Source organism: Mugil cephalus, chromosome 4 (assembly GCF_022458985.1).
Source record: "Mugil cephalus isolate CIBA_MC_2020 chromosome 4, CIBA_Mcephalus_1.1, whole genome shotgun sequence".
In the NCBI taxonomy this organism is placed as follows: domain Eukaryota; kingdom Metazoa; phylum Chordata; class Actinopteri; order Mugiliformes; family Mugilidae; genus Mugil; species Mugil cephalus.
In genome coordinates, this window is record NC_061773.1 from 12,163,305 (window position 1) to 12,183,285 (window position 19,981).

Consider the following 19,981-nt stretch of genomic DNA (forward strand, 5'->3'; position numbering starts at 1 on the left):
ATGTCATGCAAAGAGGTAGGAGTTGTAATGGAAAAACTATTTATCAGAAAGTTTATCACCATCAAATCAATGTTCTTCTTGGCTGAGCTGTTTAATGAACGAGTTGCATCCAACTGCTTTTCTGCTTATTGTAATATGCACTGTTCAGCGTGAACTTAATTTGCAATTCCCTTGTTTGTGCAATAAAATACATATTGTAAATGGACTTTATTCAAATAGTTCTGTTTTATGGATTTGTACTTATATAGATACTGTACATGTCTCCCTGAAAAACTTTACTTTAATGGTCAACTAGACCAACTGGTAGATATTAAAAGAAACACTTTATGTTTTGCAGCCAAGGATATTCTTATAGACAATTTACTGCAGAGCTCATATATGCTATATTTGGAAATGCAATGAAAATTTGTACTCTGGAATGCTTAATGTAGTACTGCAAATATTCATAGTGTGGATCTCAGCTCTCAGGCTCAGATGTAGGATCCACATGCTGCTGTAAATACATGCAGGAAACGTGTTTCTTTTATGAAAGGACAAATTTGTCACTTAACAATATATAACGTTGATGTAGAATTCAATGAGAAGACAAAAAAACAACACTGCAAAATCTTTTTTTTTGGATTTATTATAGTTTGATACTTTGCATTACAGTTTGTCACTTTACTACTACTCATTCATATTATATTTATTAAATATTATAAATATATGAATATAATATATTTAATATATATAATATTCATATTTATTTTTGATGGCAGTTTAAAATTACATTGAATACATTAAATAAGGCACTTTTACCAGCAGTAATAGCATGCAGTTTGGTTAATGAAATCAACCAAAATATTTCCCCAACATCTCAATGTGAGGATACGCTCCTCAAATGCTTCTTTTATTTTAATCTGTGGAAAGAAGCAAAAATAATCATAAGAATAAACAGTTTCCACAAACCATGTCAGGAAAACGTAACTCTTAAATTAAGGCTTACCTCTAACAGTAACTATGGTAGAGCACTCTGCCTTGCCAAAAGAGTTGACTGCTACAACCTTATACTCGCCGCTGTCCTTTGGTCGGACTCTTAGAATATAGATGGAGCACACGCCGAAAGAGTTGGTGATGTAGTAGTTACTGTCCGAGTTGATGCACACGTCATTCAGGTACCAGGATACGGTGGGCGTAGGGCATCCTCGGACGGCACACGTCATGTAGACCTGGTAACCTTTAGGTGGCGTGTGAACTTTCAAAGGGACCAAGATGGATGGAGGCCTCTCAAAGCAGACATCTGTTGAGTTAGCGCCACTTGAACTTACTTGAACTTGAAGTGAAAAGAAGTAGAATTTTTATTTATTTTTTTTAAACAAAATGGTGTTTTTAATCAACAAAGACTCAGAAATGTGATTTGCGCTAACCAGATATCAATTAGCATTAGCATAACATTCACTGAAGGCTCTAGTAAATGGAAAAAATCGAACTCCTTTCTTGTTCCATATTACAGCGTAAAATGACACACAAGATGGTTAGGGTTAAGGACGGGGGTAGGCAGTCCTTCATTGAGATTGACATTGAAATGATTTGGCATGTTCTAGGATGCCACTTTCAGGACTAGACGGTAGCTACTCCGCGTAAGAGAGTAATAGGGTATTGGGAAGAGGTGACACAAAATCCATTCAAATAGAGTGGTTGAATGTGTAGGTATAGTTAGATATTATATTCATAGACTCTGAAATACTCTGCCAATCAAAAAAAAAAAAAAAAAAAAACAACCGCCACATTAAGACTTGACTCTACAGACCACAATCAATGTGCTTTAAACAGATTAACTGTCATACATGATGAACTGTGGTTGGGTTAACATGAACACAGTACTTCTTTGCCTGTTTGTCTTTAGTGTAGTATACAACACATTTTAACTTGGAAAACCTCTAAATAATTTCTTCTGAAATGATCCAACTGGTGCACTATACAATGCTGCATTGGCACAATCAAACTCTACTAACCCACCTCTGTTGCTGTTGACGCCCCATGTGGGCGACTGAGATGGATCCGAGAGACCCATATCGTTCTTGGCGTAGATTCGGAAGTGGTACTCTATCCCAGGAAGGATGTTGTTGACGGTGTACGTGTTGGTGAAGAGTCTGTCTGCCACAGTCTTCCATACTCTGGTGTCTGAGTTGTGTTGGGAAACCATGTAGTGCAGGCGGTCGTCAAGCTCCTCGTCGGGAGAGGGAGCCCAGGAAATCTCCACTTTGCCGTGGACCGTTTGTTCTAGCACTACTGGCCCCGGAGTCTTGGGTTCATCTAGCAACAAGTATTAGAGGAAGCAGGAAATATCTTTTGCAGCCATTATTGCACAGGATGAAATGTTACAATCCCTTGTGCCAAGATCTGAGGCAAAACACATTTAGAAGCCCAGTCCAACTGAAAAACCGAACAACAGGCTAGCAGTCAGCAACCAACAAGATGACAAAAGCTAACTAACCTAGCCAACAGCAGTAGGTAAATCTTTGCTAAGTGGCTAAACAATCTATAATCTGACCAAACTTTACAGGCATAGCCCTGCTCTAGGTTTTTGTCAGGATTGCAGCTGCATTTAAGAGCTGTTTTTTGACATATTTTGGTTTGCCCGTGTACTTTTGTATTATTTCCATTAAAACTATCAAATATCATCAATTTAATATACTCCAGTTTTTGTAACAGGTGTTTCCTAGCCAGAAAAAAATGACGTCATCTTGGATTCCTGACATACAGTCCTCATTTAAAGACCTGAGTATTTTGAAGCAATCGTGTATTTAGTGTCAGCACAGTGTAAAACAGTTTTAGTTCCTCACCTGTGACTCTAACCTCAATGTCGAATGAAGCCTCCCCCACAGAGTTTTTGGCTTTAATGGTATAGATCGCAGAATCTGATCGCTTAGATGAGGGAATAACGAGCTGAGACATTCCCTCCGTATTGATGATTTGAATCCACGGAGATAGTGGCTCATCATCCTTCAGCCATGTTATCTGAGGCGGTGGTTCAGCCTGGAGATATCAATATTAGATAAATGAGGTGCAGCGTGATGCCTATATGGTGTTGTCATTCTCTAACAAAGTCATCACTCAAGAATATGACAGGTTGGAATGGGATGCCAGAACAGAAAATGCAGCAACGATTGTCATGATATGTTTAGGATTTTAACCAAAGGAGGACTCTCAAATTTGGGTTCATTCGTACCTCGTAGCAAATTTTGACCCGAGCAGAATTTCCTGCTCTGATAACAATGAAGTCTTCTGGGTCCTTAAAACAAGGTCTCACTGGATGGAAAACACACAAAACATGACATTCAAGAAAATATTAAATCGTTAATATTCACTGTAGGGTGGGGGTGGGGGTGGGGAAGCCATCACTTACTGTTGGGATTCTTTGCACACACCATTGCAGATGGAGGGCTGGCATCTCCAGCTCCTGATTCATTGATGGCTGAAACCCTGAACTCATACTCTGCTCCCTCAGTGACATCTTTGACTGCGTAGTTCACAGCTGAAAGTGAGATTTATGTAGTGGGTTAAAAAAAAGGGGGGATAATCTAATCCAAACACTGTAGAATACTTTTGTTTAAACAAACCTTCTATAGGCTCATGAAGTGCATTTAGGGCAACCCATAGATTTGTGTCCTTCTTGCGTTTCTCTATTTGGTAACCAATGATGGGAACTCCCCTGTCGTCCTCTGGGGGTGTCCAGCTCAGTTTAATACAGGTCTTTGAGGCGCTCACCACAGTCGGGGCACCAGGTGGACCGGCGAGGACTAAGAAATGACAAATAGTCTAATTAATTAAGTGAGCTCATCATTGATAACTTAGTAGGAATTACACCCACGGGATAAATCGAGAACATCCAAGCGTTATTACTGCAGGATATTGCGGACAATTTCTCATAGAGATAAAGCAGGTATTAGAGCAAAGATAAAAGGTCGGCGTTCTACGATGATTAAATAGTGCAAGTGATAAACGATTTGACACAATCACAAAACTATCCAGAGGCCTTTTCATTTATTTCCACCTTAGGGGGATTAGCATGCTGAGGAATGCTAAGTGAGACTTTTTTGTTCCCGTGCTTACTCATTACGCCAGCCATAATACTATCTGCCGTCTCCAAGGAGTCACTGGTGCCCTCTGGGTTTTCTGCGTATATGCGGTAGTTGTATTTCTTTCCATGAGTCACATTCCGGTCTCTGAAGGTGGTCCTGTCAGATGAGACGTCTCCCAGTTTGGTCCACAAACACTGTCCACACTGCAGCCGCTCTATGATGTAGTTAGTTACAGCGGAGCCGCCGTCGTCTTTGGGAGGGTTCCATTTAATCTCAATTATTGATGAGGTGGTTTCAACGGTCTCCACTGGACCCTGCGGTGGACCCGGACGATCTGGCAGAAAAATACAGTGTCAATTTTAAACGTATTGTCAAATATACACTGCTTAAGGTGAAGATGGTTTTCACAGTGTGTTTGAAGATGGCTGTGAGTTTAGGAGTAAACAAACACTAGGGTTTTTTTTTTTTTATATCCCTCAGTATTTCTCACTTTTCTCATTAGATTTCTTTGTGTTTTCCTACCAAGCACAATAAGCTGGGATGTGGCCTCTATGGCCCCAAATGGGTTTTTGAGTTGGATCTTTATTTCCCCTGCGTCTGTCCGCAGGCAGTCTCTGAGCAACAGCCGGCTGTGATTGGGCTCCCTGCCGATCTTGACTCCTCCTCCGTCTTTGAGCTCCGTGCCATCCTTAAACCAGCTGACCACCAGCGACTCCTGGGGCGGAAAGGGCATCTTGAAAGCAGCGTTCTGGCCTACTCTCACTATCACAGGTTTGGAGAACTTGTGAAGATCGTCTGGGTCAAATTCAGGTACATCTAATAAACCCGAAGCACACAGAGCACAAGTCAGTTTAAATTACTGTAACTGCTGCCATTGAATACAAGTTTTCAAATAAGACAAAGGACTCTATACCTCCAACAGTGACCTTTCCTTGGGTACTCAGGTCCCCTGATATGAATTTGTAAATTCCAGTGTTGTCATCTGTGCATCTTGGAATTGTCAGCTTATGACAACTTCCACTTTTGGTTATGGAGACCCCAGCACCTGAATTTAGCTAAAAAACGAAACAAAACAGGATTTTCAGGGCTTATTTTTTTGTCTTACATTCCTAAATTAAAAAATAAATAGTATTTGTATTTCGTACATTTAACTATAGTTTTGCTGGCTTTACCTGCTCTCCATCTTTGAACCAGGTGCCCTCACAGTCCACGTTCATGTTCACACTTAATTCAGCTGGATTTCCACGAAGAGCGTAAATATCAGAGAGTCCGCAGGTAATTTTGGGCTCTAGACACATAAAAATCAAAGTTACTCTCCACACAGCGTATTCATTCGTCATCTGAATGAAGAACAGTTAATAATGAATAAAATATCCCTAGTATTTATACTCACCGATCATGCATGTCAATTTTATTTGACATGAAGCAAAATGTTACTCAAAAAGTTTGTCCATCCTGCTGTTATTAAAATTAGACCCATAATCTTCAATAACAAATGTAATTAGTTGTAATTCACGTACTGAAAACTGGAGTTTTTATGAGAAACCCAAGTTACTAACATTAAAAGCAAGCACACTTACAAGCAGCAAACTTAAATCTTCGCAGACTTTAACAAAAACCCAACAGGAGCGCGTTGGCACAGAGCAACATGCTGGTCATGAAGGAATCTTCACTCCTTCCCATGTATTGTATTGTATGTATAAAGAAAGCTGTAGTCCACGTGTAGGATTAAGATGTTAACGGGAACAAGGAATTATGCAAATAGTGAAGTTATTGTGTTAATTTTAAAACAAACTTGTGCGACTAAAGCCTGTTAAGAGTTATCATTTTTAACATTGTGTTACTATTTTGTGTTTTTGAGCATTTAATATCTGCCATACTACCATCTGCAAATGTCTGATCACCATCTTCCGTTCCTGCAGTTGAGCATCCAAACAGCAATAACAGTTATATAAACTTGCTGTCTGTGAAGGTGCTCTGTCATCATGATTATATGCAAAATGTGACATAAAGCTACTGCAGCATATGTGATCCTAATTCTTATGAGCTCCACCGCCCTCTTCTTGTGTCTTACCAATTCCCGAGACTTCAGCTGATGCAGATGCTGCTGGTGGGGGTGATGACGTTTTGTCAGAATCACCTATCAGTGATCACAAACAGCGTTAAAACATTTTGAATTTTTAAAACATATTCTTTGCTTAGGGGTGAATCCTTATAACTCTTGTTATTTTAGATGATTTTGGTTTCTAGCTTAGAGGAAACCATTTCGTTGCAGAAAAGTTGGAGTCTTGGTTGACGTTGCTTTAAATATTAATGTACATGTTTCTGCCAACCTCGCGGTGTGTGTGTGTGTGTGTGTGTGATGGGGGGTTCATCACACGCCTTTCAAAAGTGAGAGTGTGAAATTTTTAACAACAAAGCTCTTATTATATTTTACGGTGAAAATTTGAGAGCATACAGTACTTGGAGTAGACCCGTCTCACCATAAAATCGTGACAATTCGTGTTTGCAAGCACAAGAAGCGTGTAGAAAACAGCCTAACAGAAAATTCACGCTTAGACTTTGTTTCACTTACTGTGAACGTTGCGTTTAATACTCCAGATGATGCAGCTTTATAGCGGGAACGAAACTGAGAGGTGCGTTTCAAATTTCTACCATATAAGTTTCATTTTGGGCTAAATCGAACAACTGCCCAAGGGAAGGAAAACTATCATGTGTTGTTGCGAACATTCAGCGAGATTTACACTGAGACAACTCGTCAGACGGTCACATGACGACACAATGTAAAAGCCAAAACATTACATTGACCTCAGCATTACATTAAACAACATTTATATGCGCAGACATTTATTGACATTTATTGACATTTATCGAGTCTAACTGCCCCAACAAACTGACGACTTCTGCCATTGTGTTTATGAGAAATTCACTTTTGAATGCATATAAAGGTTCTCAAGTCTTCTGAGATTCTTACCAGTGCCTTTGACATCCAGAGCAGAAGAGTCCATTCCTAAAAAAAACATTTAGACCACTTAGAGATTTATTATTATATACAATCCACAAAACATTTAATTACAAACTCCACATAATAAATTGATATTAATGTGAGTTTATTACAGTTTGTATTATTATATCACTATTATTAACTCAACTTAAAGTCATTTTTGGCCCCTTTTGTTTGTGACTCTAACACCGTGTTTCATAAATCTTTCAGTGGGCATTCTTACCTGAATCGGGGGCTTTTGCTGGTTTAGCCTTGCTGGGTGCTGGAGGTGACTCAGCCTGCGCTGCAGCTGCTGCAGTTTCTTTTACAGCTTTAATCTGTTCTTTGATTTCCTCTCTCTGCTTCTGTAATTTTTCTTGTTGCTCCTCAGCAATTTTCTGCAAATCCACCCCCGATCCTCCTGCTCTAGTTGTTTTCCTTGCTGACTTTTTTCCTTTTTGCGCATCTTTATCAGCTGATTAAAAAAGAAAGAAAGAATTAGGAAAGAAAAATGACGAGAGAGAAGATTCATGCTTAGTGCGTACTCAAAATACATTATTATAATACAAGAAGCAATGATTGTCAGAAGAATCGTCAGTCTTTTCTGGTTTCATGACGTTCTCTGTTAATGTTTATTGTCAGTGAGTCTTTCGGCGGAGGATAAAATCTTACCTTCAACAATAAGCCATGCGTTGCACGATTTTATCCCTGCACAGGCAGAATAAATTCCTTTGTCTACAACCATACAGTCTTTGACCACCAGCCTATGAATGAGTTTGTCTTCCGAAACCTCAATATCATATTTATCTCCTTGTTCCAGTGGAAGGTTCTTGCCAAACCACAAAATTTTGGAAAAGGGGTTTGATAGGACACACTCAAATACTGCATCCTGTCTCTCTACTGCAGTCACTTCCTGAAGCTTCACCAAGAAATCCACCATGGGGACTGAAAAACAAAACAAAACAAAAACAAATTAATAACTGGTTACTTTTGCATGAAATACAATAACAAACACAGTTGGTGCTATTTACTAGTGATCGACAGCAATTTATTTATTTTTTTACTGGTATCAGTATCAGACAATACTAAGGTGCTGATATATATATATATGTGTGTTTGTGTGTGTGTGTGTGTGTGTGTGTGTGTGTGTTATTTATTTTATTTTTCCTGAGAAGATTTACGCATTAACAGCTAGCCCTGTGCTACTGGCTGCCGATGCTGCGGACCGTGCAGCCCATACATTGCCCCTCCCCCACTAGTTGAGTGTGTGCAGCTGGAAATTGCGTTCTACCTCTTTTAACTGTTTATCTTATATGCATAGGACCGTTAAATAATGTTCATGTTTATTTAAACATTGGTTAAATTGAGACCTGTTACATTTGTTATCATTGTGTCATTTTTGTCATGTAAACAAAGAAAGAAAAGGCAGTATCAGCCCCAAATATCAGCCATCGACCGAGGCTGATCAAAAAAATTAAAAAAAAAAAAAAAAAATTGGTATTGGCCCTAAAAAATCTGTATCAGTTGATCTCTATTATTTATTCCCACTTACTTTTGAAATCCGTGGAAAACATATTCACACCCTCTACATCCAGCTGGTACAGTCCAGCATCTTCTGGCAAAAGGTCCCTCATACTGAAAACATACTTTTTTCCTGTATGTTTAAGGCTGTGCTTCATCTTATCTCCCAGCTCCTTTGTATAGGGAATCATTTCACCATCCTGTAGGGAAGACATACAAGGTTATGTCCTTTGGGTTCGTTGGAATTGTCCTACATTGGTTATCAGTTGTAATTGCCATCACAGCCAGACCTCATCAGAATCATCAAAGATCATTGAAATTATTTGCCGCCGAGTCCAAGGATGTTCTTCCTTCCTAACAAATGCTCCATCTGGTTCTAACTTAAGTGACCTTGATGCATCATTTCAAGCACTGGCCAGAGATTACAGTGAAATTAACTATACAGTATATCCCTAAGAGATGGCTCCTTTATTGAAGTGACTTCTAGACTTATTGTGTAGCAGAGTGTGAGCAGAGGTAGGGTTTTTTTTTTTTTTTTTTTTTGACACCAACCTTGTACAAGAAAATAGAACTGCTCTGTTCAATGAGGTCCATGTCGAGCTCAAAGGATGCAGTTCCATCTGCATTGACCTGAATAGGTTTCAGGTTAGAAATGCTCTTGACAAACTGGGGAATAAAAAAAAAGAAAAACAGACTAATTTTCTTATCATTTCATTCAGTAATTACCTTCAGCTGCCACAGTGAACTTATGACTCTAAGAATTTGAAGTCAAACCCCAAGAAGAAATGAACACATCACTGACCTCTGCTTGTTCTTCCTCCCGCTCCTTTTTCATTTCATTCAGTTTCTTGAGCATCCAGCGAAAGTCTGTTACTCCAAACTCTGCACACACTTTCTCGTAGTCCTTCTTATCAGAGCTGAGTAAAATCTCCCAGAATTTAGGATCTATCTCTCCGTCTTTTCTCTCCGGTTGTTCAGATTTGGGGCGGATCTTGCTAGAAAGTGAAATCCAGTGCAGTCACTTTAACAGCCTTGTAAATCTGTAGACGACACACGGCCATCAATATGAGGAGCTCACCTTTTCCTTTTTAGAACAGTTTTAAAATCCCCATCCATGGTTTCAGCTGCCGGTTTCTGGACTTTGTTCTTTTTGAAGCCAACTAAAGGCAGAAAAGAGGACTCTTGCATTATTAATACAGCCATATAATCAGAAAAACACATGAGAGGGCCTGCTGAGTGAAAATGACACTCAAGTGTAGAAAGTAGTGTTAAATTTGGTGAGATTAGTCCACTCTATTTGAAGTGGATTCCAGGCAGTGAATGACTGTGCTACATACTATAATACTTTCCTTGCATACACATTTCATTCTCATAACAGTCAAACGCTGCTTACCTTCAATGACATTTAAAACAACCGTGACAATGGCTTGTCCGAATTCATTAATGGCAGAGCATTTATAGGTATCAGCTTGATCCGGCATGACATTTGGCATCTGGAAGATACAAGACATGTTTAATGTAATGGACCCTGGAAATCGGTTCCTTCTTTTTTCTGATCCTGTGTGCTTTGGTGTGTACTGGATGAGATCCATTTACCACTCAGAGCTGAAGAAGCTGTGTCCTCTTTACCCGGTAGTTCTAGCAGTCTGTGTTAATTTGTCTACCCGTTTGGTTGCTAGATTTTGTGCACTCTCATGGCATGAGGTGTTAAGGTGTTAAAACCGAGTGCCAACAACCACAGCTTGAAATTAAAGCCAGTAAGGAAGTGGCTTGAAGCGCAGTACCACTGGGGGTAGGTTAGTGTGGGATGGTTTTATCTTAACATTTATTTGAGGCCTGTGGAGTAGATGCAAGTAGTTTTTTCTTTACTGGCAAAATAAACGTATTGCAGATCAACTGAAGATCAATTCGCCAATGTATTTGTGTGTTTCCACCTTCCATATGGTGTTTCCCCTTACACTATTTTAGGAGGGTGCCCCTACATCTTCAGTATAGCGCCAGATTTAAGATTACCATTCCTTTTTTTATTAAACAAACTAAATACCTCTGTTATTTCGCTTTCATTTATTTTATTTATGTGGCAACTTGTCATTTCTGTCTCTACGTGGCTGCACATTTACGACTTAATATTAAACACACAGGTGAGCATAACCCCACCATTTGACAGAGAGTGAGTGTACTATTAACACTGCCATATTTCTAGAGTAGTTGAGCTACTCCACAGTATACTGTTTTCATCTTTACCCACAGGTAACTGAAGATAAGTGTGCTATCCACTGAGCGGTAATAGAAATAGATACAAAGGTCTCAGTGACATTCTGACAGAGACTTCTTGATGGGTCGATGCAATTTTATTTGTACATTTTCAATTTTTCAATCACTTGTGTGTTGACTGGATGTGTGGTTGAACTTGGTTTTGCCCATTCCAGAAAACTGATAGGATCAGTGAGAGTAATCGACACAGCGAAAAGGTCGGAGGATTGGTGACCTTGATGTAATCAAACACCGTCTTCTTTTTCTTCTTCTGTCTTTCTTTTTGACTTTATCTGCCTCTTTCTGTGTGCTATTTTTACCACCCCTTTACATCGGCATGTTGCTGCAAAGTAACACTGTGATTCGATAGTCGCTATCACTTGCCTCAAATGTATGCTCATTGGAGTTGGGATCGTATTTGGACTGGTATCTCGACGTATCAGACACTTCTCCATTATTTCTGCTCCATGTCACGTTCGGCGTTGGATCACCAGTGACAATGGCTTTGAAGAAAGCAAATTTACCTGTTTTTTTGTTTTTTTAAAAAAAGAAAGAAAAACACAGGTAAGCTTTTGGACACTAAAGAAATGCAAATGTACACTGTTATTTAATATTGATTAGTAGCACAAACCTTGACTGGTGCCTATAAGACACCAATACATTGCAAATGCAAAATTAAGCTGTGTCTCATGGAATGATTTTGATCATCTTGACACCTGCCTTGGCTTGATATCATTGTGTTTAATTCTGGCAAAGGTTTCTCCGTGTCGACTGCCAAGGCTCTTCTCTGACCTTGTACAAAACCCATGGATCTAATCCATTATGCAGAATCATGTAAATCCCACCTTGGAATATTTTTCGCTGATATCAATATTTAAAGCGATTCTTTTGCTGTAAGTCTCACCCTCTTGGATGGTCAAAGCAATCGGCTTGCGGGTGAAGTCTGGATGGCTCTTTCCTTCTGGCAGCGTCTCAATATACTGTGTAATCATCACCCCGGGGACCTTGGACTTTTTCTTGATCCCCACTGTTAGCATCGGAAAATGAAATGTCAGTGACAACATGCTTGACAGATAGAACGAGGAAGAGGGATGGAAAAACAAGACCATGATCAGATTCAACCTTAGAAATCTCATTATCTTATATTCAAATCATCACCCGGCATGAATCATGCTGCAGATACATTCTAATACTTGACATATTAGAATGTTAATGTTACTCAGTTTTTCGTAATACTCACACATACTACTTATACGGCGCTCCTGTGTTCTATGAATTTATATTTAAATAATATTTAGCTTTTTACCTTTGTCCCATATGAGTCCATGCCTAACTTTCAACCTTGTAATGACGCACATATATATCCGCAGCCGGAATATATGTGGGCTCGTATAGTTTATTAATAAATCCATTGCGTATCAGTTCTTCATGCCTTTGTGAGCAGTAGGTTGATGATGACAGATTTTTCTGTTGCCCCCTAAGCCTACCTTCTTTACCATTGTCTTCATCAGGACCTGATGAAGCGCGTTGAAGATCACATAAAGCACATATCAGCATGGTATTAGCAGTGTATTATAAATTAGACTCAAAAATTGAACTGGGTGGACAAATATACATGTTTCTTCTTCCCTGTCAAGTTGTAGCATTATGCATTCGGAAATGTGTAATATATCAATGCACAAACATACATATGCAACGGAAAGTTTCCAAAGAAACATGAAGATTGTAAAGTTAAGTGTGTAATGATGCTTTGATAATAGCAAGTAACCTTTTAACATATATTGCTTCACAAATAATGTTAAGAGTTACCACCTATATTAACAAATAGATCGCCTCCCCAGCCCTTCTGTGTTACTTTCTCAGAGGCTGTGAGTGAGATCAAATGCTGACTGAAACTGGTTTGTAGTGAGTGGATTTCAGAAATACTTTCCTCATTGATCTGGGACTTGTTACATGTCCTTGTGTGGGCTTTTCTAACCCATCAACCTGAGGCAGCACCCTGGGTGGACATCAATTACATAGAATTGCACAAGGTACGATGGATGCAAGGTTGGACTCTTAAAAGTCCATTGCGTTCACTAATCTTATTAGAAGATTGCGGATTTCCCTCTATGTTTAGATTACTGGTTTTATTTGGTTACTTGTCAAATGGGTTGCAGTAGATCTTAAGAGTTTGGAATAAAAAAACAAAAATAAGCTGTTGTTTCATCGTGGATGTCTTCTTTTCCTTCCTCAAATGAGACAAACCTTACCTTGGCCAGTGCCTGTCTCCTCCGTCACTTTTGACTTTTTCAACATCTTGAGTCCTTTGTTTCCTGGATGGATTCAGAAAGATTTCCTTGCCTGTGATAGACAACAGGGAGTTTATTTCCATATACACATAATAAAAAGAAAACAAACAGTGATAAGTGTCCTTTGCAAATGTTACTTTAAAACGATGATACAGTTGTTAAAACATCTTTTTGTTTAAGGATAACTGAGGTCAGGATGTCGTGCATCAGAGCCTCGTCCGATATTAACTTATTAAACATAGGTTTTGTGCAAGAATAGACACAGTTTAGATGTTTACATTGGCAAAACTATGTATCCAGTTTGACAATTGCAAACCACATTTTGTTTTACTAAGATTAGTTAAATTTAATGTATGTATACTTCCTATGGGGCTTGTTATTTGCAGATATATTTAAAAAATAAGGAAGATGCAGCTTCTCCAAAAGTAGGAGAAATAGTTAAGCAAAGACACAAAATCTGGTCATGTGTGTCATATGTACTTGTATGGTAAGCACTGGTATGCTGAGTTACACAGTAAAAGAGAATAAAATCCTCCTTAAAATAGAACTGAGGTAGGATTTCAAATTAACGTCACTATATAAGCTATCCCCATTAAAGAGTTTTTGTTGCCCTTTTAAGCAGCCGGGCGCCATGTTGCACAAATCATAACATGCTTATCAAATGTACATTCTTTTTTATGGTCTGTCAGTTTCATTGGTACCAGAGGATCTCCACTGGCACATAGCAATCTTTCATTATCCGCGTGGTTACTAAACTTAGAATGACAAATGCCACTTCACTAGAATAGACTGAACACTAATTTAATGGATTCAGCGTTGCTGGGGCTTAAGGGGATTTGCAGAAAAGTTGTGATCATTAAAACGTGATCATAAGAGTTCCTGCTACATCTGTTATTTTTGTCATTATTGATTCTAATAAAGTCTAATAAAGTATTGGGTCGTTCTCAAGAACATCAGACCATCCCAAAGTTAAATCTTTCAAAATGAGAAGAAACAAAAGAAAACATGTGAATGTAGCTGAACTAAACCTCCTATAATAATAATTCCATCTATAATGTGGGGATTTATACCATGATCATAGTGTAGGGTTCAAGCATTGTGGCTATGACAACAGTTATGGTTTATTGAACCTCATGTTTCTGTTTGCTATTTGATGTAAAAGATGTATAGTTTGGGGAAATGACTCCCCTCCCCCTGGGGACAGTGAAGTGTAACTAACTTACTTTATAGCGTTGGTGGAGTTTGATTAGAAATTCATAGGAACCGCATTCTTACAGAACTTGCCAGGTGCATTTGCTGGGTATGCTCTAGCGTAGGGTTGCTAGGATGGGAGAACCTGATCAGATATGTTCCTAAAACTAAATATTACCAATTCTGTGTTCACTGTAATACTAGGCTCTGTATAGTTTCCTTTGATGCAGGACCAGCTAGAAGTACAACTAACACCTCTTTGACATGGCCTTATAACTTAATATTGTTTCAGCCCAGTTAAGAAGTTTCTTAATGGTTTCATCATCTAGATGGACCCAAAATAAAATGATCTGATAAGATCAGTTGGGAGTGACAAATTAATTGAAGAAGAAGAAAGAGAAGACTGAATTCATTCAATAGAAGACAACTAAAATGAATCCATGAATCAGTGACGCAACATCCATTCTGGTTTTTGTTCACCTTTAGGAACACTGGTTTGAACAACTCGTTGTTTAATTCAGAAAAACTCCTGGAGAAACAGCTGGATCAGGTGTTTACGTCGTTATTAGGTGCTAATACTTTTCGATTGAGTGATTTCGCCACTAGCAATCGGAATGATTGCTAGTAGTGAAATTGTGTCCATGTAAGTGCAGCTCACTGAGTAGTAGTACACAGTAAAAGAGGTAACACTATCATCTCTGTCGCAGCAGGGGGGTATGAGCTGATACAGCATCCTCCAGCAGTCACCTTAAGCTGTAGGGGTCATCAGAGCTTGGAAATGGGCAAAGAAACCAACAAATACTACTGAATGGCTGCCCCTTTGTTTTAGACCTCTATACCCTTGCTGATAAAAAGGACACGCTAAATTTACATTTCAGACATGTGTCACTACCCCAAATTTCATAAACAGTACGTAGGCACGCCTAGCACCACCTTCTTTAGGCGTGTGATATTCTAGGGTTTCTATGGTTCATGGCTGTTGGAGGTTGAGAAAACCAGATTGTAATGTGATCGGTCACATGCCACATTAAACTGTGAACATCCCTTCTCCAACACCTTGATATGCTTGTAAATCACTGTTGACATGTCAACTGAGCTCAATATAGCGAGTTTAGTGACTATAAATCACCGTATTCTGTGCTTTGAAGCGCAGAATGGTCACGTAATTGACCCTAATTTAAAATGAAATTGAGGTTATTGTCATTTTACCTCACATATACGACTGTTTCTCTAGGCTAGAGGTGCAAAGAGACGTTGCCGGTAGGTAAAACACGATGCACAGAAAGCTAACATTGCTGCTGTTCAGCATTCCTAAGTCGTGGAGTGCATGTCAAAACGATGACAGAATAAATTAGCCTATTTTGCCCAAGCTATTGACATTTTTGACAGTTTTCGATTTGCTCTTCATTGATTCTTTCTCAAAAGAGAAAGCCTTGCACTAAATATGCTACAGCCATACCTAAATGAATGAATGAATCACAAGTTTACATAACTTGTGGAACTGCTTGCCACTTAACTTTTTTGATGAGCGCTTAACTTAATATTTCTTTACAGATCTATTCTCTAAGTGTTAAGGTTGCTTAAAAGTAAAAGGTATTTGCCTGCTTGGCGTTTGGCATACTCGGACGCCCTCCTTGTAGCGAAAGTAGTTTTTTATGGGTTTCACATGGCCTGTGTGGCCAGTTGGTGTTAAAGCCACCAGCTGCTCCCGTGACCAGTGCTGAAATACAGCACGGGACAGTATACTCAGAGACTGAAGGCGTCATAAAAATGATTAAAAGCAAGGCGCTGCTGTGGGCATGTCCAGAAAGCAAGCGGCTATCTAAGGAGTTAATGTTGATGCTGAGAGTGTCGCGTTTTCTTAATTTGGGACATTAGGTAGTTAAAGTGTTGGTTACAGTTACAGAGATTTTATGGTTTTTAAGAGCCATAAAAATAGAGAGAACGCAAGCATTTAGCTGTGTAAAGCAACATCATTCAATAATTAAGACATATAGGTAGAATATTATGAGTGACATGCTACTTAAATATTTTCATTTGACAACTTACTCAAAAACAGTATATTCATTCAAAGTGTACAAGTATATTAGACCCAGTGACTACGGAAAGTTTGTCTGTTATTTTGAAATGTTGTGAGCAGCCACTGTTTCAATGGGATGGCTGCTTTAGCATATATTTGCATTTTCTAAACTTTATGTAAGGACTCTGGTAGAGTTTTCATTTAAACTTGCAAAAACCTTACACAAAATGTGTATCCATGTAAAAATACACATTTGAGTAAACAGGACAACAAAATTCAAAAAACCATTCATCCAGACGGCTCAATTTTGTTCATGGGCAATCATCTATCTTTTTTTTTGTTATCTTTTTGGACTGATCATTAAAAGGGACTCGTGTCCAGCACTGCAGCCATCTCTCAATACTTAACATCCTCATTTATCAGTGGGCTGCATGCGAGATGAATGATGAACTCACCTCAGCACTTCTCTAATCCTCTTCGGTGGTGCTGCTTCCCAGTCTGATATTTGAGTGTTGCTTCCCTGTTGCCTGTACAAGCTATTAAATCCTTACAGGGATGCCAATGACTCTGCGACAAGCTCCCACGTTGTCAGACGTGGTGCCTGCCAAGAAAGGGGATTACTTTTTTGTTTTTGGCATAACTCACAACCTGTAGAAGGTGGGAGGAGGGAGAGCGAAGACTGCAAGTCTCACCCTCGGATGGCCGTAGGTTTGGCTTGTTCACGTCAGATGTAACAGCTTCCATATTTGGTCTATACATACTTCATGCTTTATTGTCTCCTCAAATCAGGTTAGATTAGATTAGATGCTTTATTTATCCCGAGAGAAATTCACTGTCCGTGTAGAGGGTGGTGGATATTGTTCATAATGGACCGGAGTTTGTCAGTCAGTCACTGGGTCATTTAATATTATTAATCAGAATTAATTTATTTTGGACGATGTAGTAAATAAATTGCAGAATGGTAAAAATGTCCTCTGCTGTTTGTTAAACCTGGACAGTCCAACTAGTCGGTTAGTTCTCTGAAGTCACGCTACAGTAATGTAAGCTGTACCCGTTACCCTGGCAACGCGTGCGCGTTTTGTCAACCGCACAATATAGGACTTAAGAAAGTAATCATTTTATTTAAATGACATAGCACAGCCGGATACCATGCGTGACCAGCTTTAAAACCATCAGCACACTATATATGCAGACCAGTATGACGATATGTGTAAGACAGCCCACTGAAGACGTTTTCACTCGGTCAAAAATGAACCTTTAATAAACCGTTATAATTATTTGTCTAGATATCGGCCCATCGATTATGTTCTATTAAAATTCAAATATGTCTTTGAAGAGAAAATGCACAGTGACACTTGGAAGTGTTTCTTTCTGTCATTGCTGCACATCTGTGCATTTCTTTATCGTGTTCTGTATCCTGTAAATAAAAGGAGACTAGCTTTGTTTCTCCTGCCCTCGTGTCCTGGGAAAGATGTATAGTTTTAACAAATAAGACTATTTAAGCTTTAGTTTGCGTAGAGTGAAAAATATTCATAAATTAATGGCGTGGACATACATTTGGTTTCCTAATCAACCAAGACAAGCAGGAGACTTGTGTCATTTTTACAGTTTTGTGTTTCTTGTGGCAGACTGTCAGTTATGTTGTGGTTGTGGAGCTGAAAGTAAAAATGCATTTATGGTGAGGCTAGCGTTGACAGACAAATATGCTTGTGGTGACTCTCTTACGAGAACACAAAAACCCTACATTAGTGTTTAGATGCACCGATGAGTCCTGCTGACACCGACTAAAAATACGACGCTTTTATTGGGCACCTCTAGGCCTTCTTAAATAGTGAACCGGTCAGACTCCTTGTAGAAGTGTAATTCAAAGATTGTCAGGTGACTGCAGACTATTTATAAATTATAGTTTATTGGTGACGTGATTTTTGATACTCTATTGACACATCATTTCCAAATGATCATAATAAGATGATACCTATCTGATTAGGTACACAATGAACAAGCTAATTGAATTAATCTAAGTAAGCTCTTACATCTGTCTCTGTTAGCATTGTGTGAGTCTATCTCACCTCTTAGCTGTACGGTTGTGAATCTTGATAAATTACAACAGCATGAGAAAGCAATGATAAGTAATGAAGGTGCTACGCCTCTAATTCATACTATCATTTAATTTGGGCTATCAGAAACACAGACTATACCACATTCATAGTCTCAGTCTCAGTCGGGTGACTTTATTTCTTTTCGTGAAAGCAGATTTGTTTATGCACAGTATAAGAACGATTTATATTAAAAAAAAAAAATAAAAATCAGTAAATATTCAGTAAGGGTGGTGTGAGTAAAAGTTGTTTTGCAACACTGTGAAATATACTTCCTGTTGAACACTCTCCACCTTGAGGGTATTTACTTACAAGTCAGATTCCTCATGGAGTCAGGATTGCTAGCACCTTAAACCACCTCCCGGTTATTGTGGTCTTAGTAATAACAGAGCTATGCCCAGTTTGAGCACGAGTGTGTGTGTGTGTGTGTGTGTGTGTGTGTGTGTGTGTGTGTGTGTGTGTGTGTGTGTGTGTGTGTGTGTGTGTGTGTGTGTGTGTGTGTGTGTGTGTGTGTGTGTGGATATTTCAAGCCGTGCAATAAAAGCGGATGCGTGGCACAGGAACTATGACTGTTCTCAGGCATGTGAAGCTGATACGAGAGGCTTGATGTTCTTGAAGGCATTTATTGCAAAAGGTCACCAAAGTCAGGAGTTTTGAATTCTACCCGGCGAAACAATGACAAAACAAGCTAACGTGCACGTACCCAGTGCGTCATAAACAAAGATAAACCCGTCTGTATTAATGGATTTTTTTTTTTTTCCCCCACTTTTTTTTTTGTGGATTTTCATTGGAAAACACAGCATCAGCTTATGTTGTTTTCATTATTAAACACTGAAATGGCTAAAACCTCCTGAACAAGTGGTGAAAATCCACAGCTTTTATAGTTTTATATACTCTGCATCTTTTATTTATTAAAGTCGTTGTTTTATTTCTATACTTTATATTAGATAAGATCCCAAACTAGTTTTTGTTCGATTGCCAGTCCAATGAAATGTAAAATACAGTTGGCATGTGGTTATAAGCTTTTAAATGCCGAAGCCTGCAGCAGTAAATACCCACTAAATAGTTCTGTCAATAAGAACAAGTTGCCATGTGGCTACTGATAACATATTTGAGTCCTAGGACTTCACATGCCAAGACGTGCAGTTGTTTGCAACATTGCACTTAGTCCTGCACAGGAATTTTGATCATTTACGACATTCCATAACAGACTCGCAATATCCCCTGAAAGCCTGCAAACACATGTTCGCAGTAAAAGAGACATTTGATACCATGTAACACTTGGCAAGGTGGGAGCGGTGCACATGGAGTTACTAAATGCAAAGGCTACACAGTATGGCTGGGCTAAATGGAAAAAAAAAGAAATGTGATTGCAGCAAACTGGCAAAGTCATGGTCTAATGATGCGTGTCCTTGACTAAAGAACTTCAACTCGACATTGGATGCCATTTTGGGAGAGTGTGGTTTTATGTTAGCTGCTGTTATAGAATGATCAGCGGTTAAATAGTGTCTGAACAGTACCAGCATGTTGTTGTTTCGTCTTGGTACTATGTGATGGAGTGT

General features: G+C 38.9%; 1 protein-coding gene across 4 annotated transcripts; it reads right to left on the bottom strand.

Moving 5' to 3' along the window:
* Positions 1-750: 750 nt before the first annotated feature.
* Positions 751-16,943, bottom strand: igfn1.4 (immunoglobulin like and fibronectin type III domain containing 1, tandem duplicate 4). 4 transcript variants are annotated; one of them, XM_047584281.1, is made up of 26 exons: positions 16,779-16,943; positions 13,074-13,164; positions 12,309-12,335; positions 11,726-11,848; positions 11,206-11,345; positions 9,962-10,061; positions 9,647-9,728; positions 9,371-9,563; positions 9,121-9,234; positions 8,600-8,768; positions 7,720-7,992; positions 7,292-7,522; positions 7,039-7,074; positions 6,139-6,204; positions 5,948-5,980; positions 5,237-5,352; positions 4,978-5,119; positions 4,587-4,880; positions 4,096-4,398; positions 3,603-3,782; positions 3,389-3,517; positions 3,212-3,291; positions 2,826-3,018; positions 1,999-2,295; positions 986-1,312; positions 751-899 (listed from the first exon to the last, which is right to left on the bottom strand). In XM_047584281.1, exons 2-26 carry the CDS (start codon positions 13,117-13,119, stop codon positions 895-897), a joined length of 3,699 nt encoding a protein of 1,232 aa, XP_047440237.1. In that variant the 5' UTR covers positions 13,120-13,164; positions 16,779-16,943; the 3' UTR covers positions 751-894. The 4 variants fall into 4 exon arrangements, with proteins under 4 accessions (XP_047440237.1, XP_047440238.1, XP_047440239.1 ...); XM_047584282.1 differs by lacking the exon at positions 12,309-12,335; XM_047584283.1 differs by lacking the exon at positions 5,948-5,980.
* Between the last annotated feature and the right edge of the window lie 3,038 nt (positions 16,944-19,981).

Bases quoted from the DNA above. Each gene is read 5' to 3' on its own strand.
- igfn1.4 (XM_047584281.1), bottom strand. From the start codon at position 13,119: ATGTTGAAAAAGTCAAAAGTGACGGAGGAGACAGGCACTGGCCAAG. The intron at 9,729-9,961 runs GTAAGCAGCGTT...TTCTGCCTTTAG, and splicing joins TGTTTTAAATGTCATTGAAG to TTGGCTTCAAAAAGAACAAA. The intron at 3,518-3,602 runs GTTTGTTTAAAC...TCTCACTTTCAG, and splicing joins ACTTCATGAGCCTATAGAAG to CTGTGAACTACGCAGTCAAA.